Source organism: Spea bombifrons, chromosome 8 (genome assembly GCF_027358695.1).
Source record: "Spea bombifrons isolate aSpeBom1 chromosome 8, aSpeBom1.2.pri, whole genome shotgun sequence".
Lineage (NCBI taxonomy): Eukaryota > Metazoa > Chordata > Amphibia > Anura > Pelobatidae > Spea > Spea bombifrons.
In genome coordinates this window covers 23,665,447-23,689,399 of record NC_071094.1, presented here as the reverse complement: position 1 = coordinate 23,689,399, position 23,953 = coordinate 23,665,447, and the positions used below count along the sequence as shown (strand labels likewise).

The following is a 23,953-nucleotide window of genomic DNA, read 5'->3' as shown; positions in this document are numbered from 1 at the left end:
TTGGTGGGAGTCTTTCAGGTCTCCTGGTAACACTGCGTATTGTTTGCCTTCATAAAGCTAAATATTAAAAGGTTCTGTTCGACCTACTCTGATGACCTTTACACTTTTGTAACCAAATGCAGCATTCTTCTTAGCATTGTTGAAGTCTTAGATTCTTCCAAAAATAAATTAATAAAAAAATTGTGTAAATGTTCTATTAGTCATAGATTTTATGATAGATTGTTGAAAAACAAACTTTTTGATGTGATTAAATCTTCAGGGAAAGGAATAAAAAGGTAATCAGCTTAGGTTTATTTACCTAACTACAAAGAGCAATTAATGTTTTTCTAAGCGAAACACCATTAAACAATTGTGGGTTATACATATAGGCACATATAGAAGAGCAATCACACATAATGGTAAAACTTCAACAACAAGAACATAATATGGGAACACTTTTCACTTTTAAATACACAAAAGTGAAAATACCATGATAACCTTTGTTTTCCATTTGTTTATAGGAGAACGGAAGGTTGCCACTTGAACGTATCCGTTTTCATATAATATTTCTCCATGCTTGCACACGGGATCTTTAGGCTACGGTGCGCTCATCGCACGCCATACCACAGAACGTCTTCCTGTTTCCCTTTCCTTTGGTGGGATTCATGAAAGTGAGCGGCTGGAAATCACTTTGATTTGCAATGAATGGCACACGCATGATGAATTCCCACACATCAGCATCGAGATGTATCGCCATGTGCAATGACAAGTTTCTTGTCTATTAACTTGATATTTTTAGAAAGTTATTTTGCTGTACTGGACAACAAAAGGTTGCTTTACCAGATAAGTCACTAAACTAAAAAGTCCTCATAGAAGCTCCCTATTTTTAGGATGTAGGTAGGAGTCAGAGACCTCTAATTACAGATTTTCACAGCAGGGTTTCATACATTTAAACAAAAAACATTCTATTCCAGCATGTTATGGTCTCGAACACGCCTTCGGATTATTGATATTCCTCCAGACACTACCACGTTAGCAATCAAGAATTATTGATTCTGGGATCCCAAGCAGGTGGTGGTGGTTGGGGGTGGAGGTTTTTGATAATGCACCTCTACTCAAAAACTGTGATCAACAAGTCATACATACAACGCTGCTGTTAAAGAGACAACCACAGCCACCAACACCGTGAATATATGCAGAACCTCGATAATGAATCAGTAAAAAAACAAAAAATGTCTCAAGCACAGTGTTTTCCAATCATTCTGAATAAGAGGGGCACTTAAGTATTCTGCAACATTTTAATAATCTTCTCAAGTATGTATACATTAATGGAAAAAATATTAATACAAATATTGAGGAAACCGACTGGGAACATGCCTTTCTATTTATTTTTTGGTCTGAAATCTTTTCATGGTTAACTTCCTAGAAATGATTGAGTCAAGTAAGACATATGAACAAAATATTGCAACCATGAACCATATGTATAATATCTTCCTTATTTACAGGCATGCTATAGTATTCTATATTATGCAATCATAGAAGCATATTATAAACTTACATTGTAAGACCCTACATGATCATGAGGATGGGCTTATTCAATAAGATGTGGCCCATAAAGTGTAATTGCTCTGCTTATTAGACAAGCGATGTGAATACTGACAGAGTGGCCCTCGTGTGCGGTGGTCTTACAGGACAGCAGAAATATACACGGAAAACAAAACCAATGTTAGAAGATCTGCTGGTTGTTTTCTACAACTGCCCAGATTCCTCAGACATGGTTCAGGTTTGAGATGTTCGCACATATGTCCTATATCTTAAACTTAAAGTAGGGCTTGCTGCTTGGAAAATGCTCCATAACACTTAGGTGCCGAAGATGTGACCTGGCATTAGGATGTTCAGCGGGTCCTTCATGGCCATATAGTTAATACATTTTGTGTAAACAAATCCACTGTGTCCATAGGCACGTGGCCTAGTTAACCACTTAATAAGCCCCAGTAAGGGAATACTTGGGTGTATAGGGCTGGGTAAATCCATACAAAATGTAGAAGTAATATATCCATATAGCACAAAATGAGACCGCCTAAGATTTGTCTTGGCCTGGAACCATTGATCACGATGCACGTAGTCAGTGTTCTGAAATACCAGAGGTAACCATAACAACGCTACCTACAAGGCATTTGGGTCTCATTAGTAAATATGCAGTTGAACATTTTATACAAAAAGAAGAAAATTAAATATGTGCGAGAACACAGATGGTAAAACTTGGCTGCATCCAGCCCCCACACTGATCTTCAGCATCATGAACAAACAAATCATACACCCATTCTTACTCAGCAGTAGTCCACATCATTTATACGACTGCAGAGCGCTCACATGCAAGATTTGGCAATAAATTAGGTTGATTGTACAAACTATCCGAGCAGAGAAAATAAACAAAGCACCACGGAGACAAGAAGTCTTTGAAATGGGGTGAAGCTACTTTACCGGCAGTGTGGTAGATACATGGAACAGCGTCCCATCAGAAGTGGTAGAGGTAAATACAAATCACATATTTGCTAATGCACAAATATTTTTCCATGTTTACATGCCTTTAAAAATGATTCATTTACAGCTCTAGGGACCCATAATACATCGGCAAATAGGAAAAGCTAACAGACCTACAAATGACTTACACACAAAATGTACAAATTACAACACCTGGATCCTACAATATTCACATGTAGAGTTCCCCTTCATATCTATTTTTGTGTAAATGTTCCAAAGACATATATATGTTCAGAAACTTGTAAAATATATTCAAGATCATAATCATCAAAACCACTGCATTATGTGCAAACAGTTAATACTTTTATACACGTTTCTATCATATGTATCATATTTCTATCATCCCACCCATCGAGTGCATCTGCAGGGTCTGTTTCTACGTAAGGAGTGAACTGGGAGATTGGGATATACTGTATATGCAGAACAGACGAAGGTTCAGGACTTTGCGGTCCATGTCAGTACAACTATGGTTACAATAGATTGCAAGCTTGCAAGAGCAGGGCCCTCTTCTCATTGTGTCCCAATAATCTTAACGCGTCCCCTATTATAACAGCATTAAGGAACGTACTGGCGCAATATAAACGTACTGTAATATGGATCATATATGTGTACATTATCACCAGTGATTGTAACATATGTCTCAGCTTTATAATTACATGGTTAAAGATTGTCATGTTGTGTTTGCTCACAATACAATAACTGCTGCGTGCATTTTTTCAGGCACACAACTAAGTGCAGCCAATTGAAAATGGAATTCCTGTTAGACTTGTCTCGTTTCAGTTACAGATGAGGCCATCCATAAAAGGTGCAATGCTTGGACTAAGTGGTAAATGCGGGGCAATTGCCAGGTTGCTATAGCGATGGCTCCACCAGAGAACTTAACTCCAGAATTGTTCTTTATGAAGATGACCTGCAGACTACTTCATATGCTTACAATTAGCTTCATAATGTCTCTCTCTCATATATATATATATATATATATATATATATATAAATCACATTTTTCGGGTTGAGATCATAATATATCAGAACATTCAACATGAATAGGACATTGTTACTACAACCTGCTAATAATGCTGGTCAGTGTTGAATAGGGGAGTAATAACGTGGTCTTATTTACCTTTTATTGCGCTAATCAAGGAGTTTCCATCCTTAATAACATCTTTTATGAACTTGTTGGTCCTCTCAAGCTCTTGTTCGTAACCCTTCAAGCTATCTCTGAAGCAAGGGCTGTCCAGATAACAGTCACTGAATTCGAGAGGGGAGTGACCCATGGCGCCTGCTTTCGGAGCAAAAAATAAAACATGAGGAGCCGAACGCCAAAACATTCAGCATAAAACATTAATGCCTAAACATAACAATTATTTTTCGTTATTATGTTATTTGAAGATTGTACATAAAACAATCATTTCATTATCGAGTCATCAACCATCATATGCTGATCTGGACAGCAAAATATATACCATATGATCATTGATTTTCATGGCTCTGGCAGCCTAGGCTCCTTCCTGAAAATCCTTGGAGAGCAGCTAATCTAGAATGTCATGTTTGTCTCTGTCATATATCATGACAGATAAACATCCAGTGCATCTCCCGCTTCCTAAATCCTAGATACAGTGAACAATGGCAGATAGGCTGGAACAATAGCCCACTGACCATAAAACATGTTTAACTGTAGCAAAAACACATAATGAATCACAATTCTTGCCCTTTTGTTTTTAAATGTAACTCATGTTACTTAAATTCACAAGATCCCCCCTCCTCCCATCTTCATAACATGAGGTTCTCATTATACTGTGATCGCCTGGCTTTCAGGATCAATGAATGATCGTTACTGTAAACGAATGGGCCACCCAGCAGTTTATATGACTCGCCCACGATCAGGAAATCCCTAATAATAATAATAATAATAATAATGATGATGATGATGATGAAGAAGAAGAACAGTGGGTGCAGAAGTTTCTCCCCCTACCTGCTGTGATCTGGATGATGGAGGGCGCAGGGAGGATGCTGTCTGGGGGTCTTTCTCTTTCAGGCAGGCAGTGCAGTGATGGAGGAGAGGATAGATTGTGGGTGTATCGCTCTCATCACTGGCAATCATGCGGGGGCAAGTGGCTGCAAATGACAAAGGTCCGTGTTGTCAGCGCTCGGGGTTAAAGCCACCAGCTCCCCCCAGGAAGATTTCCCTGTGCCTCCTTCCCAATGCAGAGAGCAGCCCTGGCTGGGTAAGCCCCGCCTCCTCTCCTGCCTGCTCTCTCCTTTTAAAGAGACAGAGGCTACGTTTCGTTTTCCTTCATCCTTCAAGGAAACGCCGCTTCCTACATTTGGTTTCTATATCCGGCTACGGAATGGGCACCGCAGCTCCCTTACCTACTGGATGAGGGGTTAAGTTATATGTTACAATGTACACAGCAGACACATTACAGCAAGAACGGCAGATACTTTATATGGCGTTGGGTTTTTTTTTACCCAAAAAGACTTCCACTGCACAGGAATTCTTCAACAAATTCTAACATTGTAATTAAAGGCAACCTATGAATTTCCTATAGAAAATAGGAACTCACTTAGCAAATAAAGGTGCTGTCCCACATAAACATTAATTGCACTCTCTGGAATGTTAATAAACTTTATCTGAGCTGTCATTTTATTATTTCTTCTGAAATGCACAGTTTCTATGGTAACAGTTGGGGCCAGACTTGGGATGACTAGGTGGTCCTGTCGCTTTAAGGCCAGGGGCCGCACGTTATGTTTTTATACTCATGAAGCTCATGGATGGGCGGAAGGTGTAGCAGCGGATCAGGTGAGTATTGGCCACTGTCTGCCCCCGGGCTACCAAGCATTTGATGTCAGTGGGCGTTAATGCTGATGTCGTGGTTGTCCCACTGATGTTGGGGAATGAAGGGGAAACGTGTGGGGAGTAGGGCATGCGGCAATGTCGTGACCCAGAGATTCCGGCTGAAGTGCCGCTTCTACCAGGTCAACACAGGGAACCTCTGGGTCACAGCGTTGCAGCACGCCCAACCCCACAAAATCCAGAGAGTTCTCAGGTATGATTATTACTGATGATGTTCCTAAAGTGTTAACTTTGGTAGAGCAGGGGACCTTCTGGCGTACTAGTAAACTGTCAGACACAACATCATGGAAATAGATGTCGTCATATGTATGGAAGGCGGGGGTGGTAAGGTTCATGGAAGATCTGGCATAGTTGGACACCATCGATGTTCAGCTGCATATCATATGCTCCGAACGGACGTTTTTTCAGCATGGTCATGTCAGGCAGATCATCATCCTTCTCCTGGAACCCATGTAGAGATTTATGTGTACTCCTCAGCATGTATCAGGCTATGCTCCCATTAACAAAAAAAAATGGCAATATAAATCTATGCTGAGTGACTGACAATGTCTTCATTCATGGTGTTGTTTATAAGTACAATTGCGTAACTAAGGCTGATTGTTGCTGATATGTTTTCTTTATGTAGTCTTTTAGTTTCTCTTTCTTTGTGTCCCATCTGTGGACCCCCGAATACCCACTGAAAAAGTTTAAAATTATTTAGAATCACTACACCCCCTCAATCATTGTTCTGCTAAGCATTCTGCTTAATGCAATCTTCCAAGTGCCAGCAGACTTCATCTCACTGTTATAATAGGGGTAGATGTAAATATTTAACAAAGAAAACGTAATAACAATAACATTAACGTGCATTTAAACATACTGCTACAGATGGAGAACAGGGCCCAGACCTTTATACAATAACATAAACATATCCGTGCTTCTAAATAAATTACCCTGTATAGGGTATGAAGAATGATTGACCCTAACAGCAAGTGCATTCACAGAAGCTCAGCTTTGGCTCGTCCACATAAGCATCTGGTTTTTCCACTTTGACATCATAAGATAAATCTGATAACGTGATTTGATAAATATCCTTGTAGAGTTGATTGTAAAACTAACTATGGAGAAGGGAGAAATGTAAAGGGGAGATAACATGGTAGATAAAAGTACAAAGAAAATAGACAGGGGATGTTTTATACAATACATCTTACAACATTGTAAGATAGAGACAAGTCCTTGGGTTTTAAGTAGAATAGATTTTAGGGTTTTTACAGATTATTAGGGATGTTAGGGATTTTTGTAGAACCATGTGATACACTCTTACACAACAATCACAGTGAAATATATGTGTCCTGGAAAAATGGCTGAATGTGGTCACCCTATTTACCTGCTCTGGACAAGAGCATGTGAAATAGTCCTTGGAAAAACCATTGCTTTGGTCACACTTACCTCCCAAGTGCCTTGTTTTGTGATTTTTGGGACACTGTCCTGTCAAGCAGCCCCACAATCCTGCCTTTGCAGACAGTGTGGATCATTGGCAAGTAGTGGTGATACTTTGACCCCCCCCCTCCTGACCAGCCCTAGGACTGGCAAAACCCCCCATTTGCCTGGGTGGCCCAATTGAAGCACCGACCCTCAGCCAACTATTAAATATCTCACATAATATCTTAATATCAGACCTTATAGGGTATTTTACTATATCTGGTATTTAACCACATCATTTTCAGTGCCATTCTGAAGGAAACAGTGGGCAGATGAGATGGACAGAATGGTTCTTATCTTCAAAGTAATTCTGTGTTTCTATTATTATTATATTATTGTGCAACCACCACATGAAACAACAACTTCCTCCTACACTTTTGCTTTTATATGCAAAATCCAATTACTAAAAAGAGGCCCTATAGACTTTTAATAGATCCATCAGAAGACATTCACATAACTGATTTGAAAGTATATGTTTGAGGTGGTTTTTTTGTTTTATTTCAAGCTTGCTACAATTTGTCTGTCCAGAATACCACATATTAGGAAGAGAAACAAATTGATGTAAAAATACATCAAACTGTGACATTCCTGACATAACTGGAATGATCAGACACTTGTAAGAATGAGATGTGATATACTAGAAGCTAGCATTCCTCTCATTATTTAGAATTCTAATTCTGATGCTTTTTAAAGCTCATTAATGTGTGAGCCGCTATAAGGATATCAGGCTTATAGCTGCCTGACAGCTGATGCGCAGTAAATTCCATCCAAAGATCCAGCACACCCAGTGTGTACTTGTGTGACTGTTGGACAAGAAAATCAACCCCATAATACACAGCACTTATACTTATAAAACTTACATAAAGTGAAATCCCTAACACTTCACTTACCAGCTTGCTGACAATAAAGGAAAAAATATTAGATCTATTGCAAGCTTTTTTATAATTTAAAGAAAGATTATTTCTAGATGGTAATTTCATATATTATAGTCAAATATAGTTATAAAATATAATTTGATACAAAGATTTATCTTTATTTTTCACTGCCATCTATGTTTTTTTATTTATAAAAAAAAAAGCTTCTCAATACATAAATGACTAAAACTGGAACATACCTCTGCATGTTCTGCGAGATAAATGGCCGTAATCTGAGCAATGGTATAACATATTGTCTGACTGTACTCAAAATAGTCCAATGTTACATAAAAAAGTTTTGGTGGCGGGGGTAAAAATGTTTTGGTAGCGGGGTACCCCATAGCCACGTTACCAACCTCACACCCATAAAAATTAGCCACTTTAACCAACTAAAGTATTGGGAGAAATGCAAATGACATGATTAAAGTACCTCAATGATTCAGTTTATGAAATGAAAAACAACTTAAAACGTTGGAAAAAAGTAGTTAAAAAGCACAATGGGGATTAAATATGTATATAATTTGGACAATATAATGAAAGAACACAGGGTAAAATAAAAGTAAGGAATATACAGTTACAAATAAGACATGAAAAAAGATGCTTAAAAATAAATACAAAAGATGTTTAAACAAATGAACTTTCCAAACTAGAATTTTCAACATATACTAATCAGCCATGACATTATGACCACTGACAGGTCAAGTGAATAATATTATCTTGTTATCATGGCACCTGTCTGTTGGTAGGATATGTTAGGAAGTGAACATTTCGTTGATGTAGTTAGAAGCAGGAAAATGGGCAAGTGTAAGGATTTGAGAGACTTTGACAAGGGCCAATGTGTGACGGCTAGACAACTGGGTCAGAGCATCTCCAAAACTGCAGCTCTTGTGGGTTGTTCCCGGTCTGCAGTGATCAGTACCTATCAAAAGTGATCCAAGGAAGCGGTGAACCGGTGACAGGGTCATGGGCAGCCAAGGCTAATTGATGGGGAGCAAAGGCTGGCTCATGTGGTCAAATCCAACACACAAGCTACTGGTTCTGATAGAACGCACAGCGCATCGCAGTTTGTTGTGTATGGGGCCGTGCAGACGCAGACCAGTCAGGGTGCCCATGATGCCCCTTGCTTTGTACTAATAAGGTGGATTGTTGACTGCTGAAAAATCCTGTGTGTGTCTATTTGGACATGTATATATGTGTTTTTATTTAATTACCTTTTCTCAATGTTCTTTTTTTTCTGTTGTAGTGTTTAAATCAATATGCTAATAAACTTCACATTGTCCAAAATTAGAAAAGTAATCCCTCCGTCTACTCGATGGCCAGTTAGAAACAAAGCTGCTCTATGCCATCTGTTACTTGTGGTTGGCACTCAGATTGTGCTTTCTAATTTACTAAACGCACGACTGTAATGTGAGTGTCTACTGTCAATGGAAAACGCATTGGGTAAAAGCTCCATTGTAAAACCACATCCCACCATCAAATTACAGCTTTGCTGCAAGCTGCCACCTAGTTAGGGAAATATTGGAAGAATAATGGCACAGGTCAGCCAAGCCAAAAGGATAGTGATAGAACAATGACATATAAAGCTAGAGATCCTTCCAAAAGAAAAGCTTGCCACAATTATGTCCTAAAGAGGGAGTTAGCTGAATGGTGATTTTCAACTCTCTAGGCATTATGAAGGACACATCCTAGAACGTTTTTCCTGTAAAAAGACTGTGATGGCCCTGCATAATGCATACTTGAATTGACTTACTAAGATTTGTAAATGGCTAACCCAGCTCTTTTTGTAGGAGATGCTAAGGCTGGAGCTTCATATTGTATAGAACTACAAGAAGATTAAAATGCTCAACTATCCAGCAAACCGCTACTACAAAGAATGAACCCCTGTGAGCACAGTGGCGTATCAAAGATCTCCCTTGAAATTAGCCCATTTAAGCTAGGGAGGTCTCTGCAGACCCCCATAGTATCCTTCACTTGTGACCTGATATAGAATGCCAACCATATGATATCATGACAACATGGTAAAACAGGAATGGGAACTTGGGCTGGGGACAACCCACATAAATAGATCACAAAGTGAACAAGGCAGGATTCAATATACCCCAAATTTACTCTAGCTATATTATTATTATTATTATTATCTTTTATTTATATAGCGCCAACAGTTTACGCAGCGCTTAATACAATACATAAATTCAAGGGATATGACAAGACAAGAATTGACAGACTAAGACAAACCGATACATTTGGTGGAGAGAAACTATTTGATTAAAAATCAAATTTAAAAGCTTTTTAATAGGACAGATGTATTTGCTGCAAACATACAATGAAATGTAGTGAGGCGACAGTACAGAGCTAATCATGTTTTGTGTTGGTCTTTATATCAAACATGAATATACCTCAGTGGGCTATAAAGATCTTTATTCTTATTTATGTTTTTCAGAGAACACATTAATATATAAACATTAAGGATTAATTATTAAGGAGTAATTATTGTATAATATATGTGCAGGCACTAATTCTACTAAAATGACCATGTTAACACTTTCAGACTTATATCTTCCTTGGTGCGTTTGGACATAAATTATGTTTTTCCTCTCCACAGAGAGAGATATTGGTAAGCAGATCTTTTTATTTTCCCCATTTTTATAGTGTTTATATATGTATATATAACATTGTGTGCTGCCTCCATGTTCTAAGCTTTGCGTGCCCAGTATGATCAGAGAAAATCATTTTTGAGCAGGTAGTTGCTGCAACAGAAGCTCATTACAACCAGTGGGGTACATACAGTGATGTAAATCACTTTGTGTTTTCTTATGTTAATTTGGATGGCTATTATTCCTGTTTTGCTTTTAACGCTGATAATGTATCAGCTGATAGAGTCAGGTTCTAAAAATAAGAACAAAGATACATTTGTCAAATACTGGGATGAAAGTGAAAGTGGATGGTTGGATAAGAAGCTGTCCTTTTGGAACTGACTATTTTATGCTACCACCTATGTTTTAGCTTTGTCTGTCTTTGTGTTTCTTTGACCTTTTTTATCCCATATCAAAGTTCTTTTAGACATGTCTTGTGGATTCGAGCAAGTTTCTTGCAGTCCAGAATTCATAGTCACTATTTGGTGTTTAGTCAGGAAGTTAAATTGCAAACCATGCATTTTTTAAAACCACTAATTAGAATTTAGACAGGTTATTTAATCAAGCCCTTCATGTGTGAGCTAACCGGACAAGCCTGACTTTCTGAGACCTACTGCGCATGATGCCTAAGTTCCATTCTTCATGTAGAAAAAACACAGAGAGAAAAGAGGAGGAAGAGACATAAAAAGAAGAAGACTCAAATTAGCAAACAATGTGAGTCTACAGATAACAGCTAGTTGAGCAGGATATACATTCTGCTGACACTTATAAGAACTAATGCAAGAGATAACTTTAAAAACATTATAACTTCCCTAGTATAAGGATGATAACATAATCGACCTCCTTGCCAAAAATAACATAGACGTCCTCTCCAGTAGATAACAGCAATGTTTAACCACGTTCAGTGCTATGAATATTTAACCAATAGTCTTGTTTGGGTGCTGACATAATAGGTCCATAAACAAAAACGATATGTGTTACACTTATTCAAAACGAATGTGCTTGAATAGCCCAATACTTCCTGAAATGTGTTAATCCAAAAACATGTTCACTTGGAAGACCATTGGTGAAGTGAGTCAATCGATCCTGCTTGTTTATCCTTACCGTCTCTTGCCATGACTTCCCAAATGTGGTAATGACCTCCTTTTGTGGGCTACTGAATGCTGTAGTTATGAAGGTTTACCAAGTACATTTTCACCATACGTCGTTGGCACGTTGTATTTCTGGGGCAATTAAATGCTTGGCTAGTTTATTGATGAAACCGTGTGTGGTGGTTATTAATCTTAAATGGAAATGTGTGTTTTATTATGTGCAGACTGTGTGACAAACAGTGCTGAACCTAAAGGATAGGTCCCAGGTCACATCAGTCATCAGCACTATATTGGCTGGATCATGCAGAAAGGTGTGTGTGGCACCAATGCTGTCCCATGATAGAAATAAACCATCTATCGTATGTGACTTTGACTTTTGACATCGTATGTGAGTATTTCTGGGCATCTACAATGTTATATAGACTCTATATTCTATCTTTTCTATATGTTGATCTTCAATCTATGAACTTTTCAGGTCTTCAATAAGAAAAAGTGTTACAGTTCTAAAGTGGGGCAATCATTATTTAAAGAGCCATAGAACAGGTACCAGTCATTCCACAGCTGGAAAACTCTTGTGAGGTATGTAGCAAAGACATGCCATTGTCAGTTATTTTCTTACAAAATATATATCCTAAATTATATATCATTGCATTAATGCAGGGAAAAAAATATATTATTATTATTTATTGTTTTATATAGAGCCATCATATTCTGTAGCGCTGTACAATGGATAGACAGGACATAACAAGTAGAATATAACATAATTCGACTTACAGAAACAACAGGTGAGGAGGGCCCTGCAAGTTTACAAACTAAAAAATATATCAAATATATCAAAAGGCTAATTGATCTTTAGAAAACACTTTTCCGATTATATAACACAGCTAGACATTTCCTTTTGTTACGTGAAAACAGCTAAGTGACCCTAAGCTTTTGAATTGTATATATATATACATATACACATATATATATATATATTATATACACATATATATATATATATATATTATATACACATATATATATATATATATTATATACACATATATATATATATATATTATATACACATATATATATATATATATTATATACACATATATATATATATATATTATATACACATATATATATATATTATATACACATATATATATATATATATTATATACACATATATATATATATATATTATATACACATATATATATATATATATTATATACACATATATATATATATTATATACACACACACACATATATATATATATATATATATTATATACATATATATATATATACATATATATATATTATATACACACATATATATATTATATACACACACATATATATATATATATTATATACATATATATATATATATATATTATATACATATATATATATATATATATTATATACATATATATATATATATATATTATATACATATATATATATATTATATACATATATATATATATTATATACATATATATATACATATATATATATTATATACATATATATATATACATATATATATATTATATACATATATATATACATATATATATATTATATACATATATATATACATATATATATATTATATACATATATATATTATATACACACACACACACATATATATATATATATATATATATTATATATATATTATATACATATATATATACATATATATATATATTATATACACACACACATATATATATATATATATATATATATATATACATACATATATTATATACACACACATATATATATAATATTAGTGCTATTAAGCTTTCCTTGGAAATGGGTGCAGTCTGCTGCTTTAATGCAGCACCTGGTACCCTGGTTGGAAGCTTTTCTGTTTTTTTTGTTTCCTCAGATCCTGGGTGTGGATCCATCTGTTGTCTGGGGACTTGCTGTTTATGTTTGTAATCGAATGACATCGGAGAGTTGGAAAAGGAAGGGTAAAAATAGAAGAAAATTTGAAAGATAAATATGTGGTGTATGCTACCAGGAGCTAGACATTCTTCAAAATCCAAGCAAAGGTATTTGGATAATGTTTTCACATATGTGGGTGACAAACATTCTTACAGAATTCCTTAGAGAAAAAGTGGTAACTCACAAAAGGATTCCAATGGTAACAGCTACACACAGGTAACTATACTATATTATATTATCCATAAGTCCCTTGCTCCTTGCCCCATTCACTTTGGGAAGGGTGTAATAAAAGTAGATATTGACCAAGTAAATGCTGGGATATCCTGATCTGCTCTTCCTCCAATAAACATTAATCCATCCAATCTCCTAATACCTTCAATTAAGTGAAGATGGCTGCCTTGCCATGCATTGAACCTGAGAACCGCAAAGTAGCCAGACAGGTTCACCCTCCAACCATCTGATCTTCCTCGAACCCCTTCCCTGAGGAAGATCTCCCACTTTAAACACCAGGAAGTCAAAGGTGCTTAGTTTAAAGTGCTGCAAAGCCAGCCATGATTGATCTGATCATTCTAATTATTGCAACCTGATCAATTATTAGTGACACTTTAAATCAGTGATTATTAATCAGTGAAAAACTGATCAATGTCAGTGACCTAAACCTGTCACTTGCAAGTCATTACATTTTTTTCCCAACTGTATTATACACTTTGCATATTAATAATACTGCATATTGTGAATTTTGGGCAGGTTGGGCCATATTTTATTTCAATTAAAAGTGAATGCGGCCCAAGTACACAAGACTTGGACACCCCTGCACTAGAAGATCCAAGATTTTTTTTTTATTATTATTCTTGTGTTTATTTCTATTATTTTGTTGTGTGAGGGTTTTGTCTCACTACATTTTGTATTCATTTGTAATGTATTAGTTGCAAGCTTTGGGGTATATAGAAAAAAAAAATCTGAATAGTTTCATATAAATATTCATAATTTCATAACTTTCATGTCAATGGCAACTGCATAGCCTCCCAAAAGCGCCCATGTGATATAACACATACCCAGCTCACTCACATCAAATCAACTGCAGTCTACTACTTACATTGTAGTCAAAGGAGGATGCAATGGTTCCACTGGTACACAGGGGTATAGAAGCACATTCCTGGGTAACCAGCGCCCATTTTTCATTCTTCTCTACAGAGCATGCTTTTTTTTTTTTTTTTTTAATAGTTGGGCTTTTTTTATTGGCTCCTTTCAACAGGGCGAAGATATGACTCAAGATCATCATTTGACAACCCTGGAGGGCCTTGAAATATTATTATTATATTTATTTATAATAATATTTATATTTATATAGCGCCATCAAATTCCGTAGTGCTGTACAATGGGTAATAAGTGAATGGTGTGCGTTGTCCACTTTTATGAGACATAAGCACCTTGCTTACTAATGTGTTAATGCATGTGTACACATGCGGCTTGGTTAAGTAACAAAACCTGCAGTGCCATCAGCATACCTTGGAACTTCTGGGCTCCGGCTATCCAGAGCCTTCCCTTGCGGGATGCGGCCAGGACTTCCGTGATGTCAGGGGAGTTCCTGCCGACGCCAGCGGGAAACACCCCCATTTAAAGGGACGTGTCAAGACCCCGTTCCGCAACCTGGAGGATTTGGGTCTTGACCCGGAGGTGCTTTATCCAGCATTCTCCGGGCAAACCCGGAGAGTTTCCAGGTATGGCCATCAGCACATAAAACGGATAGGTTAAGGTGCAAGTACCAGGAAAGGGAGGGACTGCGGTTCTGCAGAGGGGCAGAAGTAAATAAATTTGGGTATTCTAGTGAAACTACCCCTTTTATGTTTATAATTATCTGAAAATGACAGAACTGCTGTATGACATGCATGTCCGGGAACTGGCACTTCTCTGGGTCACTACGGTGAAACTCCAGGGGCGCCCCATTCCCCCCCCCAATTTATTGTCTCCCGCTACATCAGCGGGACCTCCCACCGCCGGCCACAAAGGGGCTCAGGATAGCCAGAGCCAGAGAGTTCCCAGGTACAATGACGTGCATCTGTAAAAACTAGCACAAATATAACCAACTGTTGCCCTTTAACTCCTCACATTTCAAGCAGCCAAAGGGGTAAACGTTTGTCTTTGTGGGTTCCGCTAAAGGCTAGGGGGGCAAGGATTTACTAAGACCTTTAAAGGGCCACTATGACCTATTGATGGCTGTTTCTAAACAAGAATAATATATTTTATAGGCACTATTTAAAATATAAACACCCTGCTGATGTTTCTTAACACATTGTTGTGGCTTTTAGGGTGCAGTAGTGCACTGATACCCTCACAGCCAAAAAACATTCTGAGCTCCTATACAAGACGGATACTGGAGCAGATGGAGTTAGGTCTAAAGGAGGAGCGTTTCCTCCTAAAAAGACACTTGCGATGCGTGATTTAACTTTACTTCTCCGCAACTACTTTAAAGCATTTACTTTACTTCTCTGCAACTACTTTAAGGCATTTAAGATCAAACAAAACTATAACCCATTCACAAGAGTCATTTTGGATATACCGGTAGCTTTCGGATGTCTCTCAACGAAATCGAGCATTGCAAATCCGCTCGCAACACTGGAGTCAATCCTGGCGTTCACAACAGATGTACTTTAGTGTTTAAGACTCTGGGTTGCCACAGAGATACAGGCGCTTCCGTATTCGTAACGTCCTAGGTAAGCGACAGAAGCGGAAGCGGAGCTTGGAAAGTTGCTGATGATGTAAATATCCGTTTCCACGTCGCCTCAGACTGACAGAGGTGGAGGAAAAGATGGCGGAAGCCGAGGAAAGGCAGGGGAGTGACAGTAAACAGATGGTAAGCAAGACGTTTAGGGTATACCGACAGACTGGCGTGGCGGGCAATTGGTCAATAGTTCGCTTCTTGCAGAGCAATGGTGACGGTAAAGGATATATTGCTCTAGTTTAACATAAGGAGTCAGAGGTCGGTCTGGTTAGCAGGCAAGGGTGGATGTTATTTCCATTCGTAGGTTATATATATATATATATATATATATATATATATATATATATATATATATATATATATATATATATATATATATATATAATGCCCGTTGTCCATCTTAATGTACCCATATATAGCAATACTTATTATATGTATATATCATGCCAGCAAAATATAGATCAGGGAGTTTAGTCTAAACCAGGAGTTCTTTCCATTTGGTGCCAACACATTTACTGTCTTTTTAAATTAATTCTAAGGGATCATTCTGGAGATATTTGGGTGCTGTATTGGTTAAAAAAATGTATAATTGCTCCACAACTTAATATGTTCTAATGGTTTCAAGGAAGAGGGAACTATGGCTGTCAGAAAACAAATCAGTAATGGCCTTGTTAATGTGTTTAGATACCTTAAATATTTTAACCGGTTTCCAGATTACATTTACATGTGTTGGGTAACTTGGGCTGTTAAGTTTGCATCGAGTCTGACTTTATATTGTATTGTTTATCTTGTTGTCTTAGTTATTATTATTTTGTTGTTTTTGTTTTCAGTTTGCAGGGCTGTCAGATGTTTCTATATCTGGGGATATTCCTGTGGAGGGAGAGATCACTGTTCCTATTGCTTCACAGTCGCATGAAGATGATTATTCTACGCTGGATGAGCCCGTCAAAGACACTATTGTATGAAAGCCAACGTAACTCTTTGAATAACCTTGTTTTCTCTGTGTATATATGTTGAATAGATGGGTTGACCAAATCTATTCATCATGCAGCGCACTGGGTTAGAAAAGTTAGGAAAAACATAATATTAAATGGGATAACACCCAGCACTAATTCTCTTGCTGTCAAGTCATGCCTAACAACATCTGTATTAAGTCCTACCACAGTCTTACATTAGATTTTTAGAACATACGCTAGTTTTAGAGGAATTGACTGGGAAAATTATGGCATTGCTGAACTAATAAATTCTGATATATATTAATGTAAAACAAAGTAAGAATTCAGCACATACCCGATACAAAAAGCCCCTATCTAAGGCATAAATATTGGGGACTCTGTTACACTATATGGTCGTATATTGCGTTGACCACTGCTACATCAAAGTACCCTAAGTTTGGGTCCTATCTAACTTGTTATGGCTATATTGCCTACCAAGGAGCTGAATCAGCGGGACTGCGCTGCTCATTCCATTTAAAGCCTTCTCTGGACACTATTAATGAGGCAGGTGAGGCTACTTAACCCTAGGGTTTGGTCAGAACCTGCAAATGCGCAACAAAATATACAAAAAAGGCAGCGCACAACCTAAAAAGCATAAAAGGCATAGACATTCATGCTTCCAGAAAAATCCTGAGCAAAGTACACAAAACAAGGCAAGAATTCAGCGCATACCCAGTGAAACGCCTATCTGAGGCATATTATTGGAGATCTATATGTCTGGAGACTCCTCGCTATTCAATAAATGGTATGGCTTGAAAAGAGAGAAATTTATGTGTGTCTGGCTCCTAAATCCTAAATTAATTACCTCATCTGTGCCATTGAACATTCATTTTTATCGGGGCTGATGAATAGATGTTTGTAGGTTAAAAATTTCTTGATTGCGAAATATAGAACATTTTTATTGTGCAGCAGATCGATTATGGTGGAAAAAAACCCAAACATTTTGTAGCAGTCTGACGTTTTCTATCGGTTCAGTTTTCCATTGTGCAGCTTATACTGTTTCCTGCAAACAATAACAGGCACTAATCATGTTTCCTGAATGTTGTACCGATTCTTTTCCATGTCTACTACCTTTTTTCAGAGGTCAGTAGGTTTTTGTGGTATAATTCTCAGAAAGGGAAGACATCTGCTCCCTGGACTGTGTTTTGCAACAGCACATTTCCTCAATAATTTCTAGGTACTTTTTGTTTGTTTTGTTTCAGATGCGGGACCTGAGGGCTGTTGGGAAAAAGTTTCTTCATGTCATGTATCCCAAAAAAAGCACAACCCTCTTAAGAGACTGTGAGTATGTGAATGCCAAAACATCTTTTACGGTTTGAGCACTAGGTGTCGCTGCTAGAGGTTATTTTGGAACTCAGATGAAATACTGATTTCCCACAAAAATTGTAATAGAAAAGAACACAAAAAGCCATTCCAGTAACAGAATAATCAGAATAAATGGGTAGATATCTCCAGTTGGTCACCCCTTCTGCGATCTTCATACCATGCCTTGGACTATACGATGTAAGTGGGTCCAGATTCCCTTTCCCTAGCGCCCACCCAGTAAATATTATTCTCAACTGAAGCATTATTTCATTTAAATTTATTAGCTTGGGTGTAACTTTAAACCATGACGTGGTGCCGCCAACTCCAAGTTGAACTGAGTTCCTTCCCTTGCTTCTTTTTGAAAGAGTGGTAGTAGTAATAATAATAATTTGGAGAACCAACCCCTTATTAATGCTCACCTGGCTATAAATGGAGGAGAATGATGTGAACTGGCTTGGGAATCATTGCTTTTGCCTGCATTTGTGTTTTGGTCCTGTCCATTGTTGTATTCTAAGGCACAGCCCTGTGAAATGTATGTTGGAGTCCATTTTGCATAAGCTCCGGTGCATTTTACCGCAAGCAGGTTAATGGAGGCATTGTTTTTCTAACTGATTTAACTCCTCTGACCAAAAATGAAAAAAACAAATATCCCACGTGTAAAGAGATACAAATATAAATAAATAAATACTTCCCCACAATGAAAGCAGCTACCAAAAAAAACACTCTTCCTCAAAGTGTATACAGGAACAGGCAAGGGATAATGGAGCGCATATACATGGGGGAAGAAAACAAAAACACAACCAATAGTGTGATATTGTCAAATAATAAAAAATATGTTTTATGGTGTTAGTTACACTCACAAAAGGACTGGATAAAGAAGGCTCATCAAAATTCAAGCTTCAAAAGACTGTGTTAGTTAAGATGAAGCACAACTCAAAGAGTATTGTGCAAAAGCATGTGGAAATAAATCATCCGATGTATATAGATAAAAACTCTCCAATTTATTGTCTCAATTTAACTCCTCTCCCCAGCTGCCTCTTATAACTGAGGCTGTTCGTCAGCATGATCAAATTTGCATGCAATAAAATGTATTGGTTTAATCATGCAAAACATACCTGCATGCAAAAAGAACAATCATGCCCTAAAATAAAGAACTCAATGGTATGCACTTCTTTGAATTAAGATTATTTGAAGTGAACCATTTTGATTCAATGTGCTACTAATCTGAATTATCGTTACTGTTGGCACCATATTCCTAATGCTGTGGTCTTGTGGTCTTTCTGCAGGGGATTTATGGGGCCCTCTTGTGTTGTGCGTCTCACTTGCTCTGTAAGTATTTATTACTTCCGTTTCCTTGATGTTTGGAGATTACCCAGCGGTCTGTGTAATTATGTGCCCAGTGTTTATAATCTATCTGGCCTCTAAAATGTTTTATTCTTTATCATAAAACCGCAGTCAGCGACTATTAACTGTAGAGCTGCCATTGTTCAGTCATGTGACATTTTGGGAGACTTACCAAATACCACACTGAGTTGATAATTTATGAGGGTTGTAATGAATTCTGCGCCTGCATTTATTTAGTCATTGGTTGCCACAAGCAGTATTATAAAGTTTCCGTGTGTTTATCTGGTAGGTTGGGCTAAGGTACACTATGGCCATCACACCTACTGTATATAAGCTTGTCAGACATGTCATTCCAAAACCGGGTGCATTAATCTGCAGTTGTGCTCCCCCCACACACACACACTTTTGCAGCTTCCACTCCTGGGAAGGCTTTCCACAAAGGTTGCAGTATGCCCATTCAGGCAAAGTCTTTGCTACTCACGTAATACAGGCTTCAGTTTTGCTTTCTGCCACTAGAGGGAGTAGCATGCATAGAAGACTGCATGGCTACCTATCCGTAAACTAAATAAGTGATGATTCTAAGCTGGCATGATTGTTCCTTTAGGGCGTTTGATGATTTTTAAACAGGTATATGTTTTAATTATATTTTATCTGCTTGTTTAATATTTATTAGAGCTGTAATGTTTTGTCTCTTTGTCCCAGAATGCTTCAGGGTGGCCATGCAGACAGTAAGGATGATGGAGGACCCCAGTTTGCTGAAGTCTTTGTAATAATATGGTTTGGGGCTGTTGTGATCACTTTAAACTCTAAGCTGCTAGGGGGAACCATGTAAGTAGAAATTAACAATTTCCATTTCTTTGTGGAAAGGATAATCAATAATAATACTTAGAGACAATTTTTAGATAATTTAGTTTCCGAGAACTCCAGTGTTCTAAGTGGTGTCAGTGAGGAGCACACTGTAGTACTTATCTGTGCATAGGCTGTCACGTGTTACTTCTCTTGTTAAGTAGCCTTCATTTCCTGATTTTCAGAACCATTGTACTAGTGCTAGCAGCTGAGAACTTTGTGGAAACATTTGAGATTATCCTGAGGAATGAATAGCGAGCTTCCAAGATTGAACTGAATGAAACTGTTATCATGTGGAATAAAAACACCTAGGCTTTTGGGTGTTCACTCATTCACTTTCTGGCATCGAGAGTATAATGATTCTATCTTCAAAATGTATTCTGTATGATGTTTGGGGAAGGGAGATATGTGCCCATCTATGTCCACACCACAGTGAACTCAGATTTAACAGGCAGATTTAAAAATGTTATATAAAACAAATCTGCACACCATCGCAATACAGCCATCTGTACTATGTACACAAGTAACTAGTAACACTGACAAAAAGTCAGTTAATGTAAGCGTAAATAGCAAAGCAGCATACATGAATCTTTATTCTAGTGAGTGCCAAATGCTTTTATGTTGTATGAAAACAATGTGATTCGTATATATTGTGCATTTAGAGCTGTGGAAGAATGCATTACTAGTCTGTTTTATGATTGTAACTATGTTTTCCTTTCTTTCACAGCTCTTTTTTCCAGAGCTTGTGTGTGCTGGGTTACTGCATCTTACCTCTGACGGTGGCCATGCTGGTGTGCAGGTTACTGCTCCTAGGGAGTAAAAACACAGTGACTTTCATCGTGCGACTGGTTGTAGTGACGGCTATGTTTGCCTGGTCCACCTTTGGTAAGGATGCTTCATTTCTTTTGTCTTGAGAGAGGTTTGTTTGTACCACTTGACAGCTATTTTGCTAGTAAACTTATAGGTGAAATGTAAACCTGCCTTAAAACTCACAGCCTTTATCTCTTATCTTATTTGTGGACTGCAAGTACACAGCTGTGTCTGCATTCTCCTCCATTGTGTCAGAGCATGCGCACACAGCATTATGTAACATAGTGGGGAGGACTGAGATTGATGTGCATCCAGTCCACCTGTTAGTACACCAATGTGAAGCTAATTCCAGTATATTTTCTTTTTATGTATATAGTAGTGATTTTGCAAAATCAGTTAACATATAACATGCTATACTAACCTGCAGTTTTCATTCTTTGTGTGCCAATTTATGGACTGCCTCTACACTTTCTTGTAATTACAAACGTGAACCTGTCATCCAATAAAAGTGTAGATGACAGGTTCCACTACAGGGAAGTATGACACATCATATACACATCGTGCTAGAGAAATGCCTAGCAAATGTGTATATATAAAAAGTTATACTTACTTGAGGGGTATTTTTTTCCTGGTGGTTATGCCTGAGCATGTATGCTCACCCAGATGCACCCTCACTCCCAGAAAGCTGTATACATAATTGAGCATTATGTGGAGGATTGTGGAGTATCCGACGAGGCACCCATGGTTTTAGTTTAATCTTTATGCTGGATTAATATTCACATATAAAAGTGCGGTAGTAAATGCAAAAAAAGCGGAAACATATATACAGTGGTGCTTGGCAAGACACCTTTTGTAATTTTAAATAAAATAATTGCGTACAATTACTGTTAACTTAACAACTTTTGTTTTTTCTTCTAGCATCCACTGCCTTTTTAGCAGACAGTCAGCCACCTAACCGAAGAGCTTTAGCGGTGTACCCCATATTCCTCTTCTACTTTGTCATCAGCTGGATGATCTTGACCTTTAACCCTAGTTCATGAGAGTGGACATCTTGTATAGGCTTAAGGAATCCTAAGTGAATCTGGGCCAGTGTAAATATACCAGCAGCCTGGTGGATCACGCACCCGTATATCGAAGAACCAAACTATGATGAAGAATGAAACACGTGGGTACCGGCTGCTTTGTGCAAGAGTCCAAGCAGCTGGTTTGTTTATCTCATGATGTATAAATCCCTGCACTAACTAGACACCAATTTCTGTTTTTCTTCTAAATGCATATCCAGCAATAAAAAGTTGGATTAGAGGCTCTGTGAACAGAATGAAGGCCAACACCTAAGAAATTGTTTCAGTAATTGTTATTGTTACTGTGCAACTATCATCAGACACTGATGCCACATCTATAGTTTTCAGAAGGTGTTAAACCCATATTGATTTTGTACGCAGTACCTTCAAGAGTTAGCGGGCTAAGTAGCATGTGTGTGGGTCATTTGTAAAGAGGTACCACTTAATGGCACTGGTACCTTTTTTATTTTCTATGCTAATGCCTTTTGTAGGATAACCTGGTTTCTCCCTTAACTCTGGAAACATATACACTGCACTGTTTTCCTGCATTCTTGGAATTTCATGGCAAATAAAAGCTGCCATTCTTAAATTGCGTCCATACCTAAAGGAGCCGTGAGGTTACCCTTACTTAATCTGAATATGGTATTGACAAATACCTAAGAGGTTAATATTAAATGGTTGAAATATGCAACATTGCCATTTGATCTGTATTACAGGCAGTCTGTTCCTTAGCTTTTTTTGTTTCCCCCAAGCTAATATTAACTAAGAATTTAGTTTTTGGAAGTCAATATAATAAAGACAAGTGTGTGAATTTTTAAGGGGTATATTCACTGACCCAAGAGCTTTCAGGAAATCTGTACAAAACGCCAGCCGGGACCATCTTGGATCATAACGGGACCCTGGAGAATTCTCTTCTAGTACCCCGATCATAGTGAGTACTCTGTCCCATTCCAGTAGTACCTCCTCCAGGCCCCTTTTTCATCCCTGGTGGTTCAGTACAATGAAGGTGGGGGAATCTATCTCCCACTAGTGAGTCACTTCATGGTTTGTGTGTTGCCTGATACTGGGTTCCAGGATACATCATCACTTCCTGGAGCTGTGCGACATCAGATGATATGCAACCTCAAAGAAGCACTCAATAGTGGCTGTTGAGGGTGCCATAGGGGCGGCTGCCCACTTGCCTTCTGTAAAAGACAGACCTGAGGCCAATCCTAGTGAGCATCTCCTGCAAGAAGGGCTGAGCTCAGTTTGCACAATAAATGTGGCAAGATTTCTTGGAAGTAGTTTGCCCAACACAGTTCAATTTACATGCATACTCCAGGATAGCCACTGCAAACTCCCCAACCGCTTGAGTTTCAATGGCTGCTGTATTGATCAACTTCTGCTTGCATGTGTGAATAGAGCTGCACACTAAGTAGTAAAGATGGTAC

General features: G+C 37.7%; 2 protein-coding genes across 4 annotated transcripts in view; one reads left to right on the top strand and one right to left on the bottom strand.

Moving 5' to 3' along the window:
- OPHN1 (oligophrenin 1) overlaps positions 1 to 4,653 on the bottom strand; it is a 35,366-nt gene extending 30,713 nt beyond the window's left edge. For 2 of the 3 annotated variants that reach the window (XM_053474187.1, XM_053474189.1), the window contains exons 1-2: positions 4,496 to 4,653; positions 3,644 to 3,805 (exon numbers count right to left, since the gene is read on the bottom strand). In XM_053474187.1, the coding sequence (XP_053330162.1) occupies positions 3,644 to 3,797 (154 nt within the window). In that variant the 5' untranslated portion in view covers positions 3,798 to 3,805; positions 4,496 to 4,653. The remainder of the gene's footprint in view (positions 1 to 3,643; positions 3,806 to 4,495) is intronic. The other variant, XM_053474188.1, reaches the window with a different exon arrangement.
- An 11,505-nt stretch (positions 4,654 to 16,158) lies between these two features.
- YIPF6 (Yip1 domain family member 6) lies at positions 16,159 to 23,341 on the top strand. Its single transcript, XM_053474190.1, has 7 exons — positions 16,159 to 16,294; positions 16,993 to 17,121; positions 18,360 to 18,438; positions 19,749 to 19,791; positions 20,509 to 20,634; positions 21,380 to 21,537; positions 22,381 to 23,341. The coding sequence occupies exons 1-7, from the start codon at positions 16,250 to 16,252 to the stop codon at positions 22,500 to 22,502; spliced, it is 702 nt and encodes a 233-aa protein (XP_053330165.1). The 5' UTR covers positions 16,159 to 16,249; the 3' UTR covers positions 22,503 to 23,341.
- Positions 23,342 to 23,953: the final 612 nt, after the last annotated feature.

Coding starts and splice junctions, on each gene's coding strand:
- YIPF6 (XM_053474190.1), top strand. CDS start 16,250: ATGGCGGAAGCCGAGGAAAGGCAGGGGAGTGACAGTAAACAGATG. Junction 19,792..20,508: donor TTGTGCGTCTCACTTGCTCT/GTAAGTATTTAT, acceptor TCTTTGTCCCAG/AATGCTTCAGGGTGGCCATG. Junction 21,538..22,380: donor GTTTGCCTGGTCCACCTTTG/GTAAGGATGCTT, acceptor TTTTTCTTCTAG/CATCCACTGCCTTTTTAGCA.